The sequence below is a fragment of the Oryctolagus cuniculus genome, chromosome 3, assembly GCF_964237555.1.
Source record: "Oryctolagus cuniculus chromosome 3, mOryCun1.1, whole genome shotgun sequence".
NCBI classification, from domain to species: domain Eukaryota; kingdom Metazoa; phylum Chordata; class Mammalia; order Lagomorpha; family Leporidae; genus Oryctolagus; species Oryctolagus cuniculus.
In genome coordinates this window covers 137,005,970-137,026,946 of record NC_091434.1, presented here as the reverse complement: position 1 = coordinate 137,026,946, position 20,977 = coordinate 137,005,970, and the positions used below count along the sequence as shown (strand labels likewise).

The window sequence follows — 20,977 nt, the reverse complement described above, 5'->3', positions numbered from 1 at the left end:
GCCGCCTGCAGTGCTGGCATCCCATATGAGCACTGGTCCAAGTCCTGGCTGCTTCACTTCCAATCCAACTCTCTGCTGTGGACTGGTAGGGCAGTAGAAGATGGATGGCCCATAGTCCTTTGGCCCCTGCATCTGCATGGGAGACCTAGAAGATCCCAGCTCCTGGCTTCAGATAGGCCTAGCTCTGGCTGTTGCAGTCATCTGGGGAGTGAACTAGCAGATGGAAGACTTCTCTCTCCCTCTGCCTAACTTTGCCTTTCAAATAAATAAACATTAATAAAAAACCTTTACAGAATACTTTTATTCTTAACTTGGCATCTTTTTCACAAGGTTATAATGGCCCCCAAAGTATGCTTCTAATAGATGAAAAAAAACTATAAAGAAAGCCTTACTTTATTTACAGATACAGAATGATGTTTTTTAAATAAGCACATACAGCCCTTTTTCTTAGCTCTGGCATAAGCCAGTGATTACCAAACTTTATTGTGTACTGGAGTCACTTTGAAGATTGACGTCTTGATGCCTGGTTCACACTCCCAGGTGTGTTAATGAACACGGATGTCTCTGGGCATCAGGATTTCTCAGGTTCCCAGGTGGTCTGAATGTGCGGCCACAGTTGGGGGCCACTGGGCGCTATACTCACTTGGTAAAGAAGGTGGTGGGGTGGGAAAGGCAGGATACTGGTAACTTGATCCACCTCTTTAAAAAGCAGTGGGGAATGCTTTTTACACACACATGCACACGCACATGGGTGTGTGCACCCATGGTGGCAGGACAGAAATCTGGGCCCCCACAGGAGCTGGAAGAGGAGAAAAGGGTTGGGTGTCTTCTGGGGAGAGGAGCTTGTGGCGTTCACAGGTGCGACAGCGCCTCTGTCCTCACACGGTGCTCCTGATGAGTGCTCAAAGCGGAGAAGGAGCAGCAGGAGACACAGCCAAGGCCATTCCATCCTAAGACGGCAGGTAGGGGCTGCCAGCTACAGGGACTCATGTGCCACTACTGATGGGCAGACATGGCTTTCTGAAGCAGCTGGAGCATGATGGGATAAACTGGTGCAAATTCTTTGCCTTCTCTACTTCTCACAGACTGAACATAAGCTTCCAGGGCTCCCCTGAAAACCAAAAAGACAATGTCAAGACATTGCAGTAACAAAACAAAACAGACTCGGCGGCACCAATACTCAGACTGGAAGTAAACCGTTTCTGGAATCACTATGCCCAGTTCCAGGAGCCTTTAGTCACTAGTAGTGTTACCATGGTTACTGCAAAACTTTAACCACTGCTAGCCTGCACTGTGGCCTTTTCATCACCAGCAGGCGCGCTCGCCCTCGTTCCCTAGGAAAGACAACTCTGCGAAGCTGCAGGCAGCTGGGGCCCTGCGGCCGGCGCAGTCCCAGTCACTGGATGGACTAGGACCAGCTGTGACTGGCACGAACACTCCTGAGCTCTCCTGGTAGGCCAGCTGCGTCACGAGCAGCAGCGTGAATGCGGTCAGGCTGTGTCACCCAGCATTTCCTGGACTGCTGCTGGGTTTCAGTTCATGTGGCCTAAAATGATCGACCACTGGCTTCCATTTTGTTGTCATCAGCAAGTGACGTGCAAATGAACGTGAGCCCACAGAGGGTGAGGAGGGGTGCTTGCTCCTGGACTCAGGTACGGATGCCTCTAACGAGGCGGGGGCTGCCACACACAGTCTCTCTGTTCACAAAGCAGCACCTGAGGCCTTTGCACATTCTCTTCCTTCTGGAATGCCCTTCCCTGCTCTTCCTCGCAGGTTCATTTCTCGGGACTGGGCGTCAAAAGCCGTTCCCAACTCCAGGCTGCACGGAAGAATGGGGAGCACCTGGAGCTCCAGGAAGGTGGGGAGAGGTCTGGCTTCAGTAGCGTCAGCCCTGACATGGTGGGATCCAGCATTTGCGATCCCCGGAGGCTGACTCCTCGCCCCGTTCGGGGTAGGCCCTCATTGAAGACACTTCTTCACCACAACCAAAGTTACTCCCGTTATCGGCACGCACAAGTCTGCACGGGCACACCACGTGGAGTGCAGCACTCTTAGCGGTGATCTGTGGACTGCCCTTGTCCCTTAGTGGAGCTGTTTCTCCCAACAGCCAAAGACTGGCTGCTTCCAATCACATTTGTCAGGGTGTGCGCCGCCCCGGGCAGCCGGCCCCGCGCCCTGGCCGAAGCCCTTGTACGCTCCTGTGCAGTGGCAGTCTCCACAGGCTCTCAACGCCCTTAACGGCGCATCTGGAGTCTCTGTGGTGGGACTCAGAGGAACCGGCAGTGCACGGCCAGGGAGTTGGATCCCTGCTTAACAAGTGCACGCAGATCAGCCTAGCAGTTTCATCTGCATTCAAAGGATAAGACATTATATAAATGACATGGTGTGCAGAAGGAAGCGCAGAGCTAAGTCTGCTTAGATTGGTGTTTTTTTTTTTTTTTTTTTTTGTATTCATCAAAACCTCCATCAGAACTATGGGGAGAAAAACAGATTAAGCTGCCCGCCCACATGAAATGAGACCAAGGTTTTCAAGCACTTATTACATTTCTTCATTTGCTTCAGCACAACATTAGCTTTCTTGGAAGTCAGGCCAAGCATTATGTAAGTCTCAACTCTGGTTTGTCACCAAATTAAGCAGATTACTGAAGTTATCCTTACTGGGAAAAAAAACAAAACCTAACACAAATAACGAGCAGAGGAACGGCTCACGATGTGGCGACACTGCCCGTGTGGCACGAGCTAACCAAGTGGAGATGGTCTGGAAAGCAGGCATTACACGGTGTGAGGGGTGCTGACGTAGGGAGCTGACTGCAGAAGACACGCCTCACCAGGCAGTCGGACCCCCAGCTGGTGTTCCTGGGGCAGGCGTGCACGGTCCAGCACTGCCCTGCAGGGACACAGCCTGTGGGTCCAGGGCTTGGGCGGGGGCGAGGGGCGAGGGGCTCAGGATGCGTGTGCCTGTTGCAGGGTGAGCGTTCTACCTGGTCAGTGCGCTCCGGGGGCTTTTCAGATATGAAGTGCTCCTCCAACGGGTCACACGGGGCGCTCTGCTGCAAGCCGGTGAGTCGGCGGGCCGCAGGCCAGTGCTGGCGCTTCTACACCAGAGCCTGGTCCCTCACTCACTGGAAACACACCCAACGCTCACTCGCCCACAGGGATGAGGGGATGAGGCAGGTGCCGCCCCTGCCCCCGCAGCTCTCCTTGGTGGGCACTGGGGAGGCACAGTTTCTCCACTTGGGCCGCTTGGCCCCCGGAAGGCAGGCGATCACTCTGACTCCAGAAGTGAGTTCCTCACTCACTCGAGCCCCGGAGAGCGCTCTGGTGTCAGAGGAAATGGGCAGAGTCTGTTGGGTGCCGTTTTGGCGGCGGCAGCGGTTACACTGGCCTCAGTGTGCCCTTCTTTATGACAACCAAACGCCGCTGTGCTGGGAGGCAGCGAGTGAGCACCCCAGCAGCTCCGCCCCAGCAGCTACAACAAACCTGCTGACATTTAAAGAGCAGTGCTCACCCTGGGTTTACCTACAGGGAAAGAAAAAGTCAGCCGTGATGCCCTGGGCTGCGGGGGCAACGCGAGCTGTGCACTAATTCGCGAGAAAGAAGGTGCCCTGGGATGGGGGCTGCTCCTCGCCGAGAGCTGGCCCGCAGCAGCAGGGCAGCTGTGCCCAGTCCCCCAGGGAGGGCTCGGTTTCCGCCCAGGGCACGCGGGCTCCGGGAGCAGCCATGTGCGCAGGGACGCTTCGGCCGCATTTAAAAAGCACGACAGCATTTTCGAGCATGATTTTCAGTTACTAAATATAGGCTCAGCAACAGTACTGCTGATGAAATCACTCGGGAGACATTTTTAAAGAGAAGCAGAAGAAAACAGGCTTGTGATGTCCCCACAGCCGGCAACTGTTGTGCGTGAACTCATTCCAACTTGTTCAGAAGACAAAGACGAACCCTCTTCAGTCAACTGAGGCTTCTATTCCAAGCATGGTGAGCCGAGGGACCTCTGGGGAAAAGCACCCACAAGAGACACTGACCGTGCCAGGGTCAGGCCCTTTTAACCACGCCCATTCGCTATCTGCACAGGCTCCGCGCACGGAACTCTGGGTCAGTGTCACTTGTGGAACTGATGCACCACGCTCTCAGCGAGCATCCTCTGTGGAGTCTTGCCCTGACAATGGGAACGTGGACCTGCCCGAGGAGCTGGGAGAGACCCGGGCCACGCCACAGCCCCACACATCCCCTGGTGGTCTGGGCACTAGGATTTCTCAAAGCCCCATTAATGCGTCCCCTTCTAAACGTGGGTCACAACCACCCTACCATGCTGGCCTCACTCTGCACTGAGGTTCAAACTCAAGCTTGCTGGGTGGGTGCTGTGGTCCCAGCTCCCTGGGGACTTGCGCGTGGCTTCAAGAGTGACCAGCTGGACCTGCAGAATGAAGTGACAGGAGCTGAATGACAGTTTCAGGGTTTTCTAGTGTGGTAGCTGGTTAGGTGGCAGAGACCTTCCGACAGACAGGAAGAACAAGTGAGAAAGGAGGTTTGAGGGCAAAGGTGACGTGGAACGTCTGAGACTGAGACTTGTGTGGGTACCTCAGTGGCAGTGCAACAGGCACCTGCTCAGGGCCCCACAATCAAGTGAGTCACAGCCCTGGGGGCATCAGGGACGAGAGAGGCCACCAGAGGCCTGTGTCTGGGCTTTCCCGGGAACCAAAGTACACACAGAACATCAGAGAAGGAAAAAGAACCTGGAACAAAGCGTTAGGAACGAAGGCATTCAAGGAATAGATGGCAGAAGACAACCTAGCAAATGCTTTAGGGAAAAAGGGCCAGACGTCAGACCAGCAACAGGTGACCAGGGAAGCACCAACAGGACAGGGGCGCTGATCCTGACAACTCTGCCATTGCCCCTTCGGGATGGAGATCTTTCTCTGACAACACCACTCAGTGTCACGTAGCTGGCCCATGTCTCTCCCCCGGTTGCCGGTCTGGTCGGGGTTTCCTCAGTGCCTGGTGCATCTGCCATCAGTAACAACGCACTGAGCGAGCTGATGCGTCTCGAGAAGGGAACGGCAGTCACCCCAGCAAACAGCGCGGAGCAGGCAGAGCGAGGACGTCCCGGCGCACGCCGGGGAGGGCGACTTCAGAGGACAGAGTAGATGGGGGCCAGACGCCCACTGAGCCGGCAGGGAAAGCACCCCAGCCTGGGCAGGGCTGGGGCACATGGAGGTCTGTGTGGGCATGCGTGGCACACGCGCATACGCACCAATGCGTTCCTGGGCAGTCCTGGAGGACATGAGGGATTTAAGCGGCTGCTGGGCTGTCCTTGTTCCCCCCTAACAATTGCGTCCCATTTCGGTATTTTTCAAAGTTCATTTGCATCTGTACTCCACCAATTAGGTAACCGCAAAACATGAAAACGAAGCAGAAAGCATGGAGCCAGGGAAAGTCTGTCCATGCCTCTCCAAACCAGAAGAGCAGGGTCCTCGGGCTGGGTCAGGCATGGAATGGCTGGGAAGGATGCGGCGGTTTGGGGGTGGAGGGCGCGGGCAGCACAGTTCCCATGCGAGGTGCCCCGCACCTGTGTGCCCTGCAGGGGCGGAGGTGCCCTCATGGCCACGCCCACCCACGCACTGCGCCCGCCCCTGCCCCGGCTCCCAGCTTTACCTGATGAGGAGCAGCCTGTCCTTCTCAGAGGGATGGTCGTCCAGCCACTGGGAGAAACGCGCGTGGGACCACTCCGCCCTCTGCAGGGGAGAAAGACAAGGAGACAAGAGCGCGCACAAGCATCCTGCAGCAAACGGCTGCAGATGTTGGCTCTAAAACCACGCCCGCTGGTTTGCAAGGTGCAGGAGCAGCTGCAGGAGGAGGCGCCACAGGCCCTGGTGCGCCTGCCTGCCTGCCTGCCTGCCACCCACGCAGTCTTCTGGACCCCTCAGCCCCCGTGATCACAAGTTCCCGTGACACTCTCATCTAAAAGGCGCCCTCCAGAGTCGGGGGTCACTTTCTGCACTGAGAACGCAGACGCTGGGCAGCTGAGTTTTCCCTGCCTAGTCCCTGGCCACTGTCACAGACATCCACACTACATAAGGCACTGGGGACCCAGGAACGCCCGCAGCGAGGGGGCTTGGTGCTCACCCCGCTAACCAGGAGCACTCACACGGGGTGCTGGCTTCGCTTGATTACCTGGAAGGGGGACTTCAGCTCAGCAGGTGCGCGCGTGAACAAGAACTGGATGACGACGCTGAAGGGAATGATGTCCCCCAGTGCTGGGCTGTTGGCCACATGTTCACTGGTCTGGAACAGCAGTGGTCTGCAAGAGGGAAGCAGAGGGTCACAGAGGCAAGGCGGCTGGGGACTCCTCCGCGGAGGGCGGCATTCCCCCCAAGGCTGGCTCCTGGCGCCCTCCACGCCCTGCTGCGAGGCCTGGGCTGCGTGGCATCCGGCAGCCGCATCCGGGACCCCTGCTGTACTGGGTTGATGGGTCTGAAGGGAGCTTCCAGTGGACTTGGCGAAATCCCCTCTTGGAGCTTTTCCAACCAATGGGCTCCAGTCAAACAGTGCACAGAGTGAAGGCTTCAAGTGGGTGTGACTAACGGACTCTTCCCGGGGCCAATCCTTTCAGCTTTCATTTTAGACAGAATCATTTTTGGGGGCTCTAGTCTAAGGTAGGTCAATTCAAACTTTTTCTACTCAGCTTTTCAAAACAGCAATTATGTATTTGTCTACATAAAGCTGCATCCGCTGACAGTCACCAAGCAACTGATGCTTGCTCCTAATACGGCCCGTCCACAATTTTACAAGAGGGATGTGCAGGCCAATCCGCTCCACTACCCCCAACTCCCACCTCATGCACAAGTCTGCCAAGGATGACAAGCCGTCATTCATCTGTCCTTGGCTTTGAGCGCTGATGGGCAAGAGCTGATCACAAGCTGGAGCTACTGAAGGTTGAGTCTCAGGGGTAGGAGGCCAGCACCACCGCTTGATGGACAGGTAATGACGGAGCCTGGTCTCCGCCTTCACCCCACCTACTCTGGACCATCTACGAATCTACAAAAGCCTGTATAAAACAGGGGCAAATGTCTGCCTTACATTAATGAGGTATGTATGTATTTGAAAGGCAGAGAGAGACAGACAGACTCGGATACGGGCTGACTGGTGTACTATTTACTGGTTTACTACCCAAATGCCTGCACCAGGCTGAAGTCAGGAGCTGGAAACTTTATCCCAGTTTCCCATGCAGGTGGGAGGGATCCACCTACTTGAGCCATCACCTGCAGCTTCCCAGGGCTCACATTAGCAGGAAGCCGGAACCAGAAGCCAAGCCAGTACCGGAACCCAGGCCTACCGATGTGGGATGTGGGCATCCCACGCAGCATCTTAACCGGCTGCAGCAGCGCCCCCCACAGTGGAAAGGTTTTTAATCAGCAGTTGGTAGTGCGTTCAACAGACAGCTGTTTGGCATTGGATCCATACATTAGAAAAAAAAGTCTTCGTATTGTCTATCCCACAAAGTCTATCTCTGACAGGGATTTTTCTAATTTCAACTGTTTTATCAAATAACATTATTTTGTTATCTATTTTTAATTATTGGGGAAACACTTTCATTAGATTAAAAAGTTTTATATATTTACTTATTTGAAAGTCCGAGTTCCTGAGAGAGAAGGCAAGACAGAGAGAGATCTTCCACTCACTGTTTCACTCCCCACATGGTCACAACAGCCAGGGCTGGGCTAGGCTGAAGTCGGGGGTTTCCCCTGGGTCTCCCACGTGTGTGGCAGGGGCCCAAATACTTGGGCCACCTTCTGCTGCCTTTCTCAGGCCACTAGCAGGGAGCTGGATCAGACGTGGAGCAGCCGGGACTGGAATCAGTACCCAGAGGTGATGCGGGTATCACAGGGTAGCAGCTTCACTCGCTTCAGCACGCCAGCCCCCAGGGAAATACTTTATTCACCTTGTCAGTTGCCAGAAAGCTGCAAACCAGACATTGTATGGGAGTCGAGGCATAGACTTCCTGTGGCCACAGTGAGAAGGTGGGACACTCGCCATGATAACTGTCAAGGCCCAGATCATTCCAGTGTTCCAAAAGGCCCCTGCCCAAGCATGAAAGCGCCGCTGAGGGGGTTTGGTTTGGTCTGCGGCATCCCTGTAAGTCCTTCTCACGAAAGTGAGAGCTCCCAGTTCTACCAACATCACCATCGTAACCATCAACAGCACCGACAGCGGACTCACAGCAACTGCTGGGTCGGGCCCAGGATAAAGCCTTCCAAAGGGTGAGGCCAGCAAGATGGCAGAAGAGGAGGTCCCAGGCCTCACTCCTCAGCGCAAAGTTCAACCACGGTCCCCAGCTAACAGCACGGTTGTGCTGGACATGCGTGGACCTCACGTAAGGCGAGCGGTCTCCCTCTGCGCCAACCTTCTGAGTACCGCACACAGAGGGGTCCCGAGGCCCATGACTTCCAAGGCTGGAAAAGAGCCAGCAGTGGACACCAGGCTCCCTCGCACCCTAAGACATGTCGCAGGAAGCCGCCTCCTGCCTCGCCTGCCAGGGAGCGCTGGCTCAGCACGGGGTAAACCACCAGATGGGAGATATTTCTTTCTATGCCTTTCAAATATAGTACAAATGGACCAAGAAAACTAATCGCTGAAATGTGGGGAAAGATGCCAAAATCCAGGTGAAGAACACATAAAGGTTTCCAACCAAACACAATCCAAAGAGGAATTCAACGAGTCACATGATACACCAGCCAAAATCAAAAATGAAAAAATTCTTGGAGTGACAAGTGGCTGAGAAATGATCACATACAAGAAAATCCCAGTAGAGCTATCAGTGGGAGTCCTCTACAATTAAATGCTAAGAAATGCTGCACTCTCTCTAAAACCTGCCATGTGTCTTCTTTCTGGTGATGAGAATGAGGTACTTGATTCTGTTCTTCTTTTATCTTTGGCTTCAGGAAGTTAAAAGCCAAATCTGAAACTTACCTACAGAAATTACCTTATGTGGCAGGATGGAGTATTTGTGTTTGTCTTTATTTTCCACCAATACACTCTAGATGCAAACCCGCATTGATACAAGGACACAGAGATGGGCAAAAAAGGCAGAGGGATGAGAAGGGAGAGACGGGGCGAGAACCAGCTGGACACACGAGCACAGGACGCGGACGTGCCGGCCTTGGCGGCCTTGCACACACGGGGTTTGCTCCTGAGATGCCCACAGAAGCTGGGCCAGTGACAACCAGCTCGCTTGAAAATGGGGTTTTCTGGTCAGTCACGGGTCCCTTCTGAGCCATTTCTATGACGAGGCCGCATCTTCAGCACTGGGCACGACCAGGACTGCCAAGAGAGCCAGGAAAAGCCACTCTGGATCGAATTCTGTGCCGTGCCTCATGACACAGCCACCTGTACATCAAACGCAGACCCTATTTCTGCTGCTGGGTTTAGGAGGCTGCGGGAGCGTAACCTGAGCCCTCCCCTCTCCCGGGTTCCATGTAGAATCTGAGGTGCTGGCCAGACAAAAACCAAACCAGCTTCTGCAGAGTTTTATGGAACAAAAGAAAATTAATCAAGGTTTTATAAAACTCAGACGCCCTAAATACCACAACATCATCCTTCGAGAGTAATATTCTAAATACACCAGCACTTCCAGGGTGAAACTTTTTAGCCAGAGGTAGTGTGAATTAGTCAAGTAGTAGGTCCCACTAGAAAAACTGCATTTCAAGCCGGGAAGATTCACAGCTGTGCAGCTGTCGGTACTCCGAAAGTCAAGTGCAGCAAGAGACAAGTCCTGCTGCTCCTGCGTCCACACCTGGTGTCACCGGCCCCTTTCACGCCACCTGGCACCGACCTACTCCTAAGCTCCCCTTGCTGAAGGCCTGGGGAAGGCAGCAGGAGGGAGGGGGACAGGATGCAGATGGCCTCCCTGCCTGCTCAGGACAGAGCAGGGCTCTGGGAGAAGACAACAGTGCTGCAGGCCTGCAGGAGCCGCGGGCCGCTAGGGAGGCCCAGTTCTGCAGCATGAGGGGCACGGGGGTCCCTGGAGAGAATGACGCACAGGCCGATGGCTTCAGTAAAGCAGAGCTCCACATTCAGAAGTTAGGAAGGGTTTGTTCTCAGAGGCTATGCTGCCTGTCCCCACAGAGCAGGTAGCAAAGCAGGCCGGAGGTTCAAGTAGCCACTGGCCAGGAATAAACACGTCCATCAGGCTGAGCGGGCCCGGCGCGCTGCCTGGATGTCTGGGGATCTGGGGCAGGAAGGGGTTTCAGCAACGGGAAGCTGCCAGCCAGGTGAGGGGATCGGATTCTCTTCTACACATTCTGATGTTTTCCTTGATGACGCATGCAAACATTCCCATGCTGCTGCAGGACCAGTCAGGGGAAAGCAGACAGAACCTTCTGGAACGGGAGCAAGTTACTGCGGTCACAAGCACAGGCTCTGGGTTCTCTCACCTCTCAGCTGCACAGCCCTGGCCACTTCCCCATGCTGGCTGCCTCGTGGTGGGTGCACTGAACTCACACGTGCTAGGAGGGCTCAGGAGAAGCACTAGCCAAACAGAACTGACCACAGTTGCCATAACTAACTGTTCAACTGGCATGGCTCCCTGGGTCCCCGCAGCCCCCCGCCCCACCATGGGAGCAGCCAGCAGTGATGAAAACAAACCAATGCACCAAGAGGCGGGCCACGCTGGGATCTGAGACCTGGGACTGACAATCCAGAAACATCAGGGAACCAGTTACTCAGCTCACGAGTGCAGAGGAAGCACAGAATGTAGCTGGGGTCTTGGGGGTCAAAGTGCTAAACACAGAAGCTGCCGAGGCGGCCTTGTTGCCCCTCTGCAGACACGTGGGCATGGAGGTTTGCACCGGGATGCATGGGTGCACCAACACCACAAACTGCCACCCAGGGCCCCGCCCAGCTCCTATAACTACAAACAGCTGGCACACATGCTGCATCCTGGTTATCCACGCTCCGTCCTAACGTGGTCCCTCTCTCGACAGTTCCCTCTGCTCTCTCACTAAACCTGGATGGTAACGAAGCTTACAGCAGAGCAGGCTGTGGGCATCATCGGGGACAAAGGTGGTGGGCCAGCCCGAAGGCAGGACCTGTGTCCCTGAGCTGGTGAAGAGCAGCCGGTCCCTTCCGTGTCCTTTGCCTCACAAAGATCTGCACTGACAATGTCAAAGTCCAGAGCTTCCAGACCTCTGGCCAGGGGCGTGAAGACGACGGCCTCACGAACACGACTGAGGGGAAGATGCCACACTGCAGAGGGCCGGACAAAGACGGGGCTGCAGCAGCTCTGACACGTGTGCCCAGGGGCAAGTGGCTAATGTCAGCAGCTGTCTGAGGCAGCGCTCTGTCTTGGGCACGAACAGATTCCTGCTGCCTGCCGGAGCAGCTCTCATGCTAATGTATGCGAGAAGCTTGCTGGCTGAATCAGACAGTCCACTCCAATTACTGCCGAGAAACAAGCGCCCTGCGGCAGATGGCAGCCTGACAGGGGAAGGGAGCGCCTGCTAAGAAGGCCTGGGCCTGGGCCTGACTGTGTGGATGAGAGCGAGAGACAGGGTCTGGGTGGGAGTAAGTGTGTCAGTGTGTGTGTGACAGGGTCTGGGTGGGAGTGAGTGTGTCAGTGTGTGTGTGTGGTGATGCTGCAGCTGGGGTCACAGCGGGGACGCTCTGGCTGGCACATCCCTGGGCATGGCGATCTGCTGGCCTGGGCTGTCTGGCTGGTTGCTCTCCTGGCCTTGCCCCCTTTTACAGGGTGATGTTTTGGTATATCTTTTTTTTTTTTTTTTTTTTTTTTTTTTTTTTTTTTTTACAGGCAGAGTGGACAGTGAGAGAGAGAGACAGAGAGAAAGGTCTTCCTTTGCCGTTGGTTCACCCTCCAATGGCTGCTGTGGCCAGCGCACTGCGGCCGGCGCACCACGCTGATCTGATGGCAGGAGCCAGGTGCTTCTCCTGGTCTCCCATGGGGTGCAGGGCCCAAGCACTTGGGCCATCCCCCACTGCACTCCCGGGCCATAGCAGAGAGCTGGCCTAGAAGAGGGGCAACCAGGACAGAATCCGGTGTCCCGACCGGGACTAGAACCCAGGGTGCTGGCGCCGCAAGGCGGAGGATTAGCCTAGTGAGCTGCAGCACCAGCCTGTTTTGGTATATCTTACACGGTTTTTTCACTCCTTTGTTATTGTTACATGAGAAAAACAATGCAAAGGAAATTTAAGATAACATTTACTGACTTTTCTGTCTATAAAAATAAGGCAAAAAACTTGAAAAATAAAACTCAAAAAGAAAAATCATTAATGACAATTCCACTATTCAAGATAAATATTTTTTTAAAGATTTATTTATCTGAAAGACAGAGTTGCAGAGAGAGGTAGAGACAGAGAGAGAGGTCTTCCATCCACTGGTTCATTCCCCAGATGACCGCAACGACCGGACCTGTGCTGATCTGAAGCCGGGAGCCAGGAGCTTCCTCTGGGTCTCCCACATGGGTGCAGGGGTCCAAGGGCTTGGGCCATCTTCTGCTTTCCCAGGCCACAGCAGAGAACTGGATCGGAAGAGGAGCAGCCGGGACTTGAACCAGCGTCCATATAGGATGCCAGTGCTTCAGGCCAGGGCTTCAACCTGCTGTGCCACAGCGCCGGCCCCAAGATACAAATTTTTATGTTTGCCTTTTTTTCTTCATACAAACAACTAATATTATTTTAAAAAAAAATAGTAAGCATCAGACCATGCACGCTGAGTAGCCTGTCTTCTCATTTGATGATGCATTAAGGATTTTTCCATGTTGTTAGACACTAGCTAACAATATAACCATTAATGGTGGCATACATCTGACGGGAAAAATGTGGCATTCTATGTGGCCAATGCCCGACTGCCTGCCACTCAGCTGGCTTTGGTGTGATTCAGAACCTTTGACAAGCAGACACACAACAAGGCCAAGGTGGACCACGTGCACGGTAGATGCTGCCTACTTCTTGTCACAGCACTGAGGGAAGTGCGCGTATTAACAGGAGTGGAGCCCTCACTGCAACTGCCCGGGACTAACTCTGGAGCAGACACAGATCAAGGTTTTGCAGGTAGGCGAAACAGAGGGCTGCTTATAATGTGGTCATTAGAATACTGATTGCTCTGTTGTGACTGACTCCTGTTTAGCCCCTGCACATCAGTGAGCTCTCAAGTCAACTGTCTGTCAGAATTTTTCAATTAATTCAAGCTATGGAGATAATCCATAGGAAAAATATAATTATTCTTATGTGCCCAAAGCCTTAGGACCTAAGGAACCATCTACAAGGAGAAATTCAGGGGTACCAGAATCCCAGGCAAAAAGGGCATTAAAAACTTCATACTTTGTAGAATGGAAAAACAAAACAAAACAAAACAAAAACCAACCAAACAAAAAAACCCTCTGCTCCCTGTTAAGAGAGCCTTTAAAGTTCAAGAGTTAAGGGCCCCATGAAAAAGTTGAGAACAGGGGCTGGTGCTGTGACTTAGTAGGTTAAGTGTCCACCTGTGGGGCCAGCATCCCATATGGGTGTCCATTCAAGTCCCAGCTGTCCACTTCCAATTCAGCTCCCTGCTGAGGCCTAGGAAAGCAGAAGATGGCTCAAGTGTTTAGGCCCTGCATGGCCTGCATGGGAGACCCAGAAGAAGCTCCTGGCTTCGGATCAGTCTAGCTCCAGCTGTTGTAGCCGTTTGGGGAGCGAACCAGTGGGTGGAATACCTCTCTATCTCTCCCTCTGTAACTATGCCTCTCAAGTAAATTAATAAATCTTTAAGTTGAGAAACTGTCGAATGCAAACTAGTACAATACCTGGGTCATTAATAGTTGACAGCATCAAATGAAATAGAAATGCCAGAGAACAACTCATAAAACAAGGGGAGTTACTGTTTCATAAAACATACATATGGGTTTGCATGTATATGAACATAGGTTTGAGGGTTTTGCATGTTTTCAGGCAAACTGCAATACAAAGTATGTCTTACTGTGAGCCATAGTCAAAAAAGTTTGAAATCCATCCAGGTTCACTATTACTCCATGGAAAGCTAGGTAAAAACTAGGATTTGGGGCCAGCATTGTGGTACGCCACAATGGGTTAAGCACCCGCCTGCGACCCAGGCATCCCATTTAAGTGCTGGTTTGAGTCCCTGCTACTCCACTTCCAGTGTAGCTCCCTGCTAATGCACCTGTGAAAGCAACAGAAGATGGCCCAAGTACTTGCGTCTCTGCCACTTGCATGGGGACTCGGATGGAACCCAGGTTTCTGACTTTGGCCTGGCCCAGATGTGGTTACTGCCATTATTTAGGGAGTGAATCATGGGTAGAAGATCTCCCCCTCTCTCTTGCTGACTCTTCCTCTTCCTGTAACTCTTTCAAATAAATAAATAAATCTTTTTAAAAAGTATAGGATTTTTAAAAATTATAATTGGTCAATGATTAATTCTTGATTCCATAGAAAGATACCAGAAGGTGTTGCCCAAATGTCAAAATGTTCCTTTATTCTTCTTGTGTGATAATCATGAGGGTGGACAGAAATTTTCCAAACCCACTGGCTTCCAGCAGTAATTGGTCTTAGGTGAAAGCCTCAGAACTGGTGTCTCATACAATGATATAGCTTTTCTTTTTTTTTTTTTTTTTTTTTCTTTGACAGGCAGAGCGGACAGTGAGAGAGAGAGAGACAGAGAGAAAGGTCCTCCTTTTGCTGTTGGTTCACCCTCCAATGGCCGCCGCGGCTGGCGCGCTGCGGCCGGCGCACCGCGCTGATCCGATGGCAGGAGCCAGGTGCTTCTCCTGGTCTCCCATGGGGTGCAGGGCCCAAGCACTTGGGCCATCCTCCACTGCACTCCCGGGCCATGAGTGGGCCATAGCAGGGAGCTGGCCTAGAAGAGGGGCAACCGGGACAGAATCCGGCGCCCCGACCGGGACTAGAACCCGGGGTGCCAGCGCCGCTAGGTGGAGGATTAGCCTATTGAGCCGCGGCGCCGGCCAACAATGATATAGCTTTAACATTGTTTGGATAAAGGTCATTCTGCACCAGCAAACAGGCAAATCAAGCATTATTCTAAGACATTTACATGCAATAAACAACTAAACACACGGTTTGGGACTATCAAAACTAACCACCTAGGGGCTGGCACTGTGGCATAGCGGGTAAAGCTGCCACCTGCATGGCTTCAGCAAAATATTTAAGCACTTCTTAACAGAATGAAAGAAAAAAAAAGGAAAATGAAAAATAAATAAAAGCAACAATTTCTCACAAGATGGGAACTGATCCAAAGAAGGTTTATGAAGGATTTGGGATCTCTGTACAGTTTGTGGTCCTTCATTTCAGAGAAAATAACATTTAGGCTCCTGTGTCAGCATTAAAAAATAACAAACAAACAAACAAAAACCCTTTGCCAGTGACAAATGGGCAAGGTAAAGGATGGGGTGCCCTCTCCACCAACACCACTGGGTTCTTCTACTTCCTAGGTTATACCACTGGGTTTTCTCCTGCCAAAGCTTGATGACGCAAGAGAGCAAAGCAGTTAATTAGAGGACTCCTGTGAACGTGTCCTCTTCACTTCCAGTATGGAGTGCAGAGGGCTGCACTCTGACCTGATCTGTACTGAAACACACGCAGAGACCACCATGCTCTTGGTTCACTGACAGCGCACACCAGGTGCAGTCACAGCTTGGTCACAGATCCGTCACAGATCCAGGCTCCTGGCTGCAGACTGGCGCAGCTCTGGCCATCACAGCCATATGGGGAATGAACCAGCAGATGGAAGACCTCTCTCTGTCTCTCTGTCTCTCTCCCTGCCTCTGCCTCTCTGTAACTCTTTCAAATTAAAAAAAAAAAAAAACTTAAAAAAAATTTAAAAAGCCATATGAATAACCTCCCCTTATTGCCTGGAGTCTGCTATAGAAGACCTTAATCATTGAGTTTTTCACTATTTCATAAGATCTGAATTGATAAAAACCTATTTAAGTGGAGAATTTTTCTCTGTTAACTGGTAGAATCTAAGATCATTAAGTATGAATTGGCTCTTCGTCTTTCTTTCTGAATTGGTTTCTGGGAAACTCAATGTAAATTCTGTGCTCAATTGCATTAGTCTAGGTTATCTACTACATTCATAGTCACTGCCTGCATTTCATCACTACAGGTTTTATAAATAGTCCATTCAGTGGTTCTGACATCCCTCTCTTGGAACATAACCTTTGTAGAAGCAGACTGGGTGAAAAACGATACAGAAACACATGAACATCTCAGAAAAAAGACACCCATATGATCATGAACTGCCTGGCATTATTAGTCAATGCATTCCTGTAAGAATGGGAAGCAAAATAAAACAGCTCCCTAGGAATAGCACAGTAAAACTTACTAGCCTAACCTTGTGATTTGTAGCTCACTCAAACAGGAGAAAAAAAAAAAAACACCCACTAACTTATTAGTCAATGCACATAATCCTATGTGGGTTTCTAATTAGAATAATACCTCTCAAGATGACTCAAATGAAACTGTCATTATTTTAAGTCATACATGGATGAACACTGGCAATTTTATACATTTCCGCCTGAAATGGAGGAGAAAAATTTATTTACTAATAGAATACAAATATATTAACCAAGAAATAGTCTTACCTGAATGACCTCAGCATCCGATAGGACTTCCCTAAGTCGGACACTCGTCTGCAGAAGGGACCCACAGCCAGCTCCATCTGAAACATCAGAAGACACTCTGTAGCTCTCCAGGGCGGCATCCCAAGGTCAATCAGGGACTTGCCCGATCATGGAGCTGTAGCCCACAGGAAACCTAAGGTTATCTAGACCGTGAGGCACATTCTGGAAGCCAACTAAACTCATGACAAAGCAGTGACTTAGATAATTTTTGCATAAAAGAGCGTACAACGAGGTAATTCCTTCATGGAAACAGAAAAGATGCTTTTTGTTATTTACCAGAAAGAAATTTAGAGTTTCTCCACTGAAAAAGAAAGGTCTATAAAACTGTGTACATGCATTTTAAGTAGGCATAAGTCTGTTTACTTATTCTTTTTTTATTTATTTGAAAGTCAGAGTTACACAGAGAGAGAAGGAGAGGTGGAGAGAGAGAGAGACAGAGAGAGAGAGATCTTCCACCTGCTGGTTCACTCCCCAATTGGCTGCAATGGCTGGAGTTGTGCTGATCTGAAGCCAGAAGCCAGGAGCCAGGAGCTTCCTCTGGGTCTTCCCACATGGGTGCAGAGGCCCAAGGAGTTGGGCCATCCTCTACTGCTTTCCCAGGCCATAGCAGAGAGCTGGATTGGAAGTGGAGCAGCCGGGTCTCAAACCGGTGCCCATATGGGATGTTGGCACTGCAGGCAGCAACCTTACCCACTACACCACAGCACCAGCCCTATTTATTTATTAAGATTTTATTTATTTGAAAAGCAGATTTATAGGGGGAGAGATAGAGATACACAGAAAGAGAGAGAGAGAAAGAGAAGCTTTCCATCCATTGGTTCACTCCTCAAATGGCAGTAATGGCTGGGGCTGAGCTGGGCAGGAGCCAGGAACTTCCTCTGGGTCTCCCACAGGGGTGTTGGGGCCTAAGGACTTGGTCCATCTTCCACTGCTTTCCCAGGCACATTAGGTGGAAACTGGACTGGAAGTGGAGTATCCAGGACTTGATTAGCAGCCCATAAGGGATGCCAGCACTACAGGCAGTAGTTTAGCCTGCTAAGCCACAACGCTGGCCCCAATGTTTATTTGTTTAGAAACAGAGAGACAGTCAGATAGATGGAGTTCCCATCCACTGGTTCACTCCACAAATGCCTGCAACACCTGGAGCTGGGCCAGGCTGAAGCCAAGAGTTGAAAACGGAATCCAGGTCTCCCGTATGAGTGGCAGAACTCAAGAACTTGAGCAAAAGTGTTGCCTTCCAGGGTCTGCATTAGTAGAATCTAGTGTTAGGAACCAGAGCCGGGAATTGAACGCACACCCACTGCTATGGGATGCAGGGTGTCCTAACCGGCATCTTAACTGCTAGGTCAAACACCCGTCCTCAGAACATTTTTTATATTCAACATAGATGATGACAATTCTTTTTTATCAATGTAACTCAACTGATGAAAAGCACCAACTCTGGAGCCCCAAGAAGTCCAAATCTGTAGTTGCTAGTTTTATGACCCTGGACAAGTTATATGTCTCAGGTCTCCCACCTGTAAAATGGAAATAGTAGTACCTACTTACTAGAATTGTGCAAAGTGAAAGATAATTCCATAGTGTGCACAGCACATAATAAGTGCTCACTAAATGCCAGCAATTATTATTGATATTAAAAAATGATTTTCTAGTCCTGGTTGCTCTGCTTCCAATCCAGATTCTGGCTAATGTGCCTGGGAAGGCACTTGGGCTCCTGCCACCCATGTGGGAAACCTGGTTGGAGTTTTGGGCTCCTGGTCTGTGTTGTGGCCATTTGGGAAGTGAACCAGAGGACGGAAGAATTTCTGTATTTCCCTCTGTCTCTGTCCCTCTGCCTTTCAAATGGATAAATAAATCTTAAAAAATAAATAAAAGACCTAGCTTGAGATGCTCATGGTTCCATATCAGAGTGGTTGGGTCCAAGTCCCAGCTTCACTCCCAATTCCAACCTCCTACTAATGTGTGCCCTGTGAGGCACAGACAACGGCTCATCATTGAGTTCCTATCACACACGTGGGAGACCTGGATTGAGTGCCCAAGTCCTGGATTTAGCCTGACCCAGCATTCAGGGAATTAACCAGTGGATGAGAGAACTTGCTGCTTCTCTTTCTCTGACAGAAAAATTTGTTTTGAAAACGTTTATTTTGGTGTGAAAATTTTTTGAGATTCATGTGTAGTTTTTTCATAATATCCATTTCTACAGACTTTCTGAGGAACCCCCTCATACATGATTTCAAAAATGTTCTGCGCCAAAATAAACTTAGCTTTTAATTCCATTTTCTACAAATTTCCTGAGAGACCTTCACACACACATAAGAGTATTACTACGCAAAATGGTAAGAGTTCTACCAAATGTATGAACCAAATTTCCAGGGAGAATTGGTGGGCAGCTTTCTTGAGACAGTCTCAAGGGTGAATAGGGCCAGGTTAATCTCAATGTACCAAAGACACAGAGTGCACACTGTTTGTCCTACACAGAAACCTCGAGTGGATGGAAAACTCTCCCAAACACTGACAAACAAATTACAGGAAAAGAAAAATGTAAAGAAGAAAAAGTCAGGATTTTTGCCAACACCACATAACAGAACTGCTATGAGCCAGCGTTCTTTACTCAAAAGACAGTGGGAGACGGGCTGTTCCCTGGGACCTGTTTATTCACTGGGTGGGAGTTTCTGTTTTTTTTTCAAGATGTAAGGAAAACGACCACAAAGTGAAAATATGATCATGTATCTTTTGATTTGTTAATTCCACTCATAAGGTTGTGTGTGTGTGTGTGTATGAGGTTTTACACACTTCAATAATGTGATGTATTTTTCATGAAAGTTTTTGTCATTTTGTTTTCAACCGCCACAGTGGGTTGTCCTCAAAGATCAAACCAAACAACCCCTGCGTCAGCATGTGAGCAGGGTGAAATGTTAACACAAAGGAGGAGTTGCTACGTGACAGCGTGGGGCTGTGAAATCTCTAACAGTGTGGAAGACTACTGTGCCATGGGGCAACTTGAAAATGTTAAATGTCTAAAATAAATTTCTCATCCATCAAGGACTTCCAGGGTACTGAACATCATTTTTTCTGCCAGGGTTCCATGAAACCATGAAGGCCATGTTTTCAAGGACAGGAGTGTCTGTTTTAGAGGAAGGAGGTAACTGTGCATAAAGTGGCCAAGGCGGAGGGAGGGAGCCGTCAGCTGCAGGGCTGGGAGCTAATTACTGGCTGCGCCTTATCTACTATGGACATTTGGTTAACCACAGGGCATCCCTGGGCACTCCCAGGGCACCCCTGCCCTGACACTGTTCAGAAGAAAAGGCAAGCAGAATCATAATAGAAATGACAATTCTGATTCTCAGGCACCAGGCAAAAGAGACACATAAAGGGAGACTTAAAGGGCACCAGTAGGCCTAAAACAGAAATGGCCGGGAGAACCACCGAAAGACTGGAGGCCAACTCCAACAGCCATCTTTCCCTCAGGGAAGGGCGGCAGGGCGGAGTGGCCAGCGCGTCACATGGACTCCCACTCAGGAGGACCCCCGTGGCTGGGGACAAGCTCACGGCTTTCAGAACTGCTGTGTGATCAGTGCAGACACCAAGACCATGTGGCCACAGCAGGGAATTAATTACCTGAAGGAAAGCACCTCCTGCCCATGACCTGGATCCTAAGGGGACAGGATGCTGGCACTTCCTGCACCACAAGCCCTCCAGATGGCACCCTACAACCACGTTCCTGCCCTGCACCGGCACCCGGGGCACGGAGAGGCTCTCAAAGGTGCCCTCACCATAGATCATCATCTGCAGCCAGACACCAGCACCCTCAGTTCTCCTGGCCTCTTGAGCTCCTTCTCTCCCTGTGACCAATGTCAGCAGAGCAGCATTTTTATCCCAAGAACACTTTTCAACCCCCCAGAGTGTCCATTCTTGAGTCCAGCGACCTCCATGGCTTTGTTTAATTTTGGATACAAATTGGCAGAACCCTCAATAATCAGGCAGTTGGAAGGCTTTCTCAGCCCCAGGTGATGCCTGTCATGAATATAAATGTCAAGGCGATGCTATTTGAGTGTTTTGACTGAACCCAGAAAAACATTTTCAGCTGAAGTACAGTTCTGAAAGCTGAGGTACAGCATTGTATAATTGCATTGTGGCAAGAAACCACATGAAATGAAATAAAAAAAAAAAACCCAAAACTTCAAATTCAAAATCTAATTTTTCAAAATGGGGGTGGGGAGGATCCTGACAGAACAGCTGGGCGCTTGCCAAAGTTCCTGATTGTCAATATGACCACCTGTGCTAGCGCTGCCACCTGCCCTCCTGTGCCCATGACCCACAGGCGTGCAGCC

The 20,977-nt window shown here is 50.8% G+C and overlaps 1 protein-coding gene across 2 annotated transcripts in view; it reads right to left on the bottom strand.

Annotated features, from left to right (window-relative positions):
• Nucleotides 1-282: 282 nt before the first annotated feature.
• COG5 (component of oligomeric golgi complex 5) overlaps nucleotides 283-20,977 on the bottom strand; it is a 359,204-nt gene continuing 338,509 nt past the window's right edge. For both annotated transcript variants that reach the window (XM_008258350.4, XM_070071149.1), the window contains 4 exons: nucleotides 16,608-16,684; nucleotides 6,172-6,298; nucleotides 5,653-5,732; nucleotides 283-1,111 (listed from right to left, as the gene is read on the bottom strand). In XM_008258350.4, coding sequence (XP_008256572.1) covers nucleotides 997-1,111; nucleotides 5,653-5,732; nucleotides 6,172-6,298; nucleotides 16,608-16,684 — 399 coding nt within the window. In that variant the 3' untranslated portion in view covers nucleotides 283-996. The remainder of the gene's footprint in view (nucleotides 1,112-5,652; nucleotides 5,733-6,171; nucleotides 6,299-16,607; nucleotides 16,685-20,977) is intronic.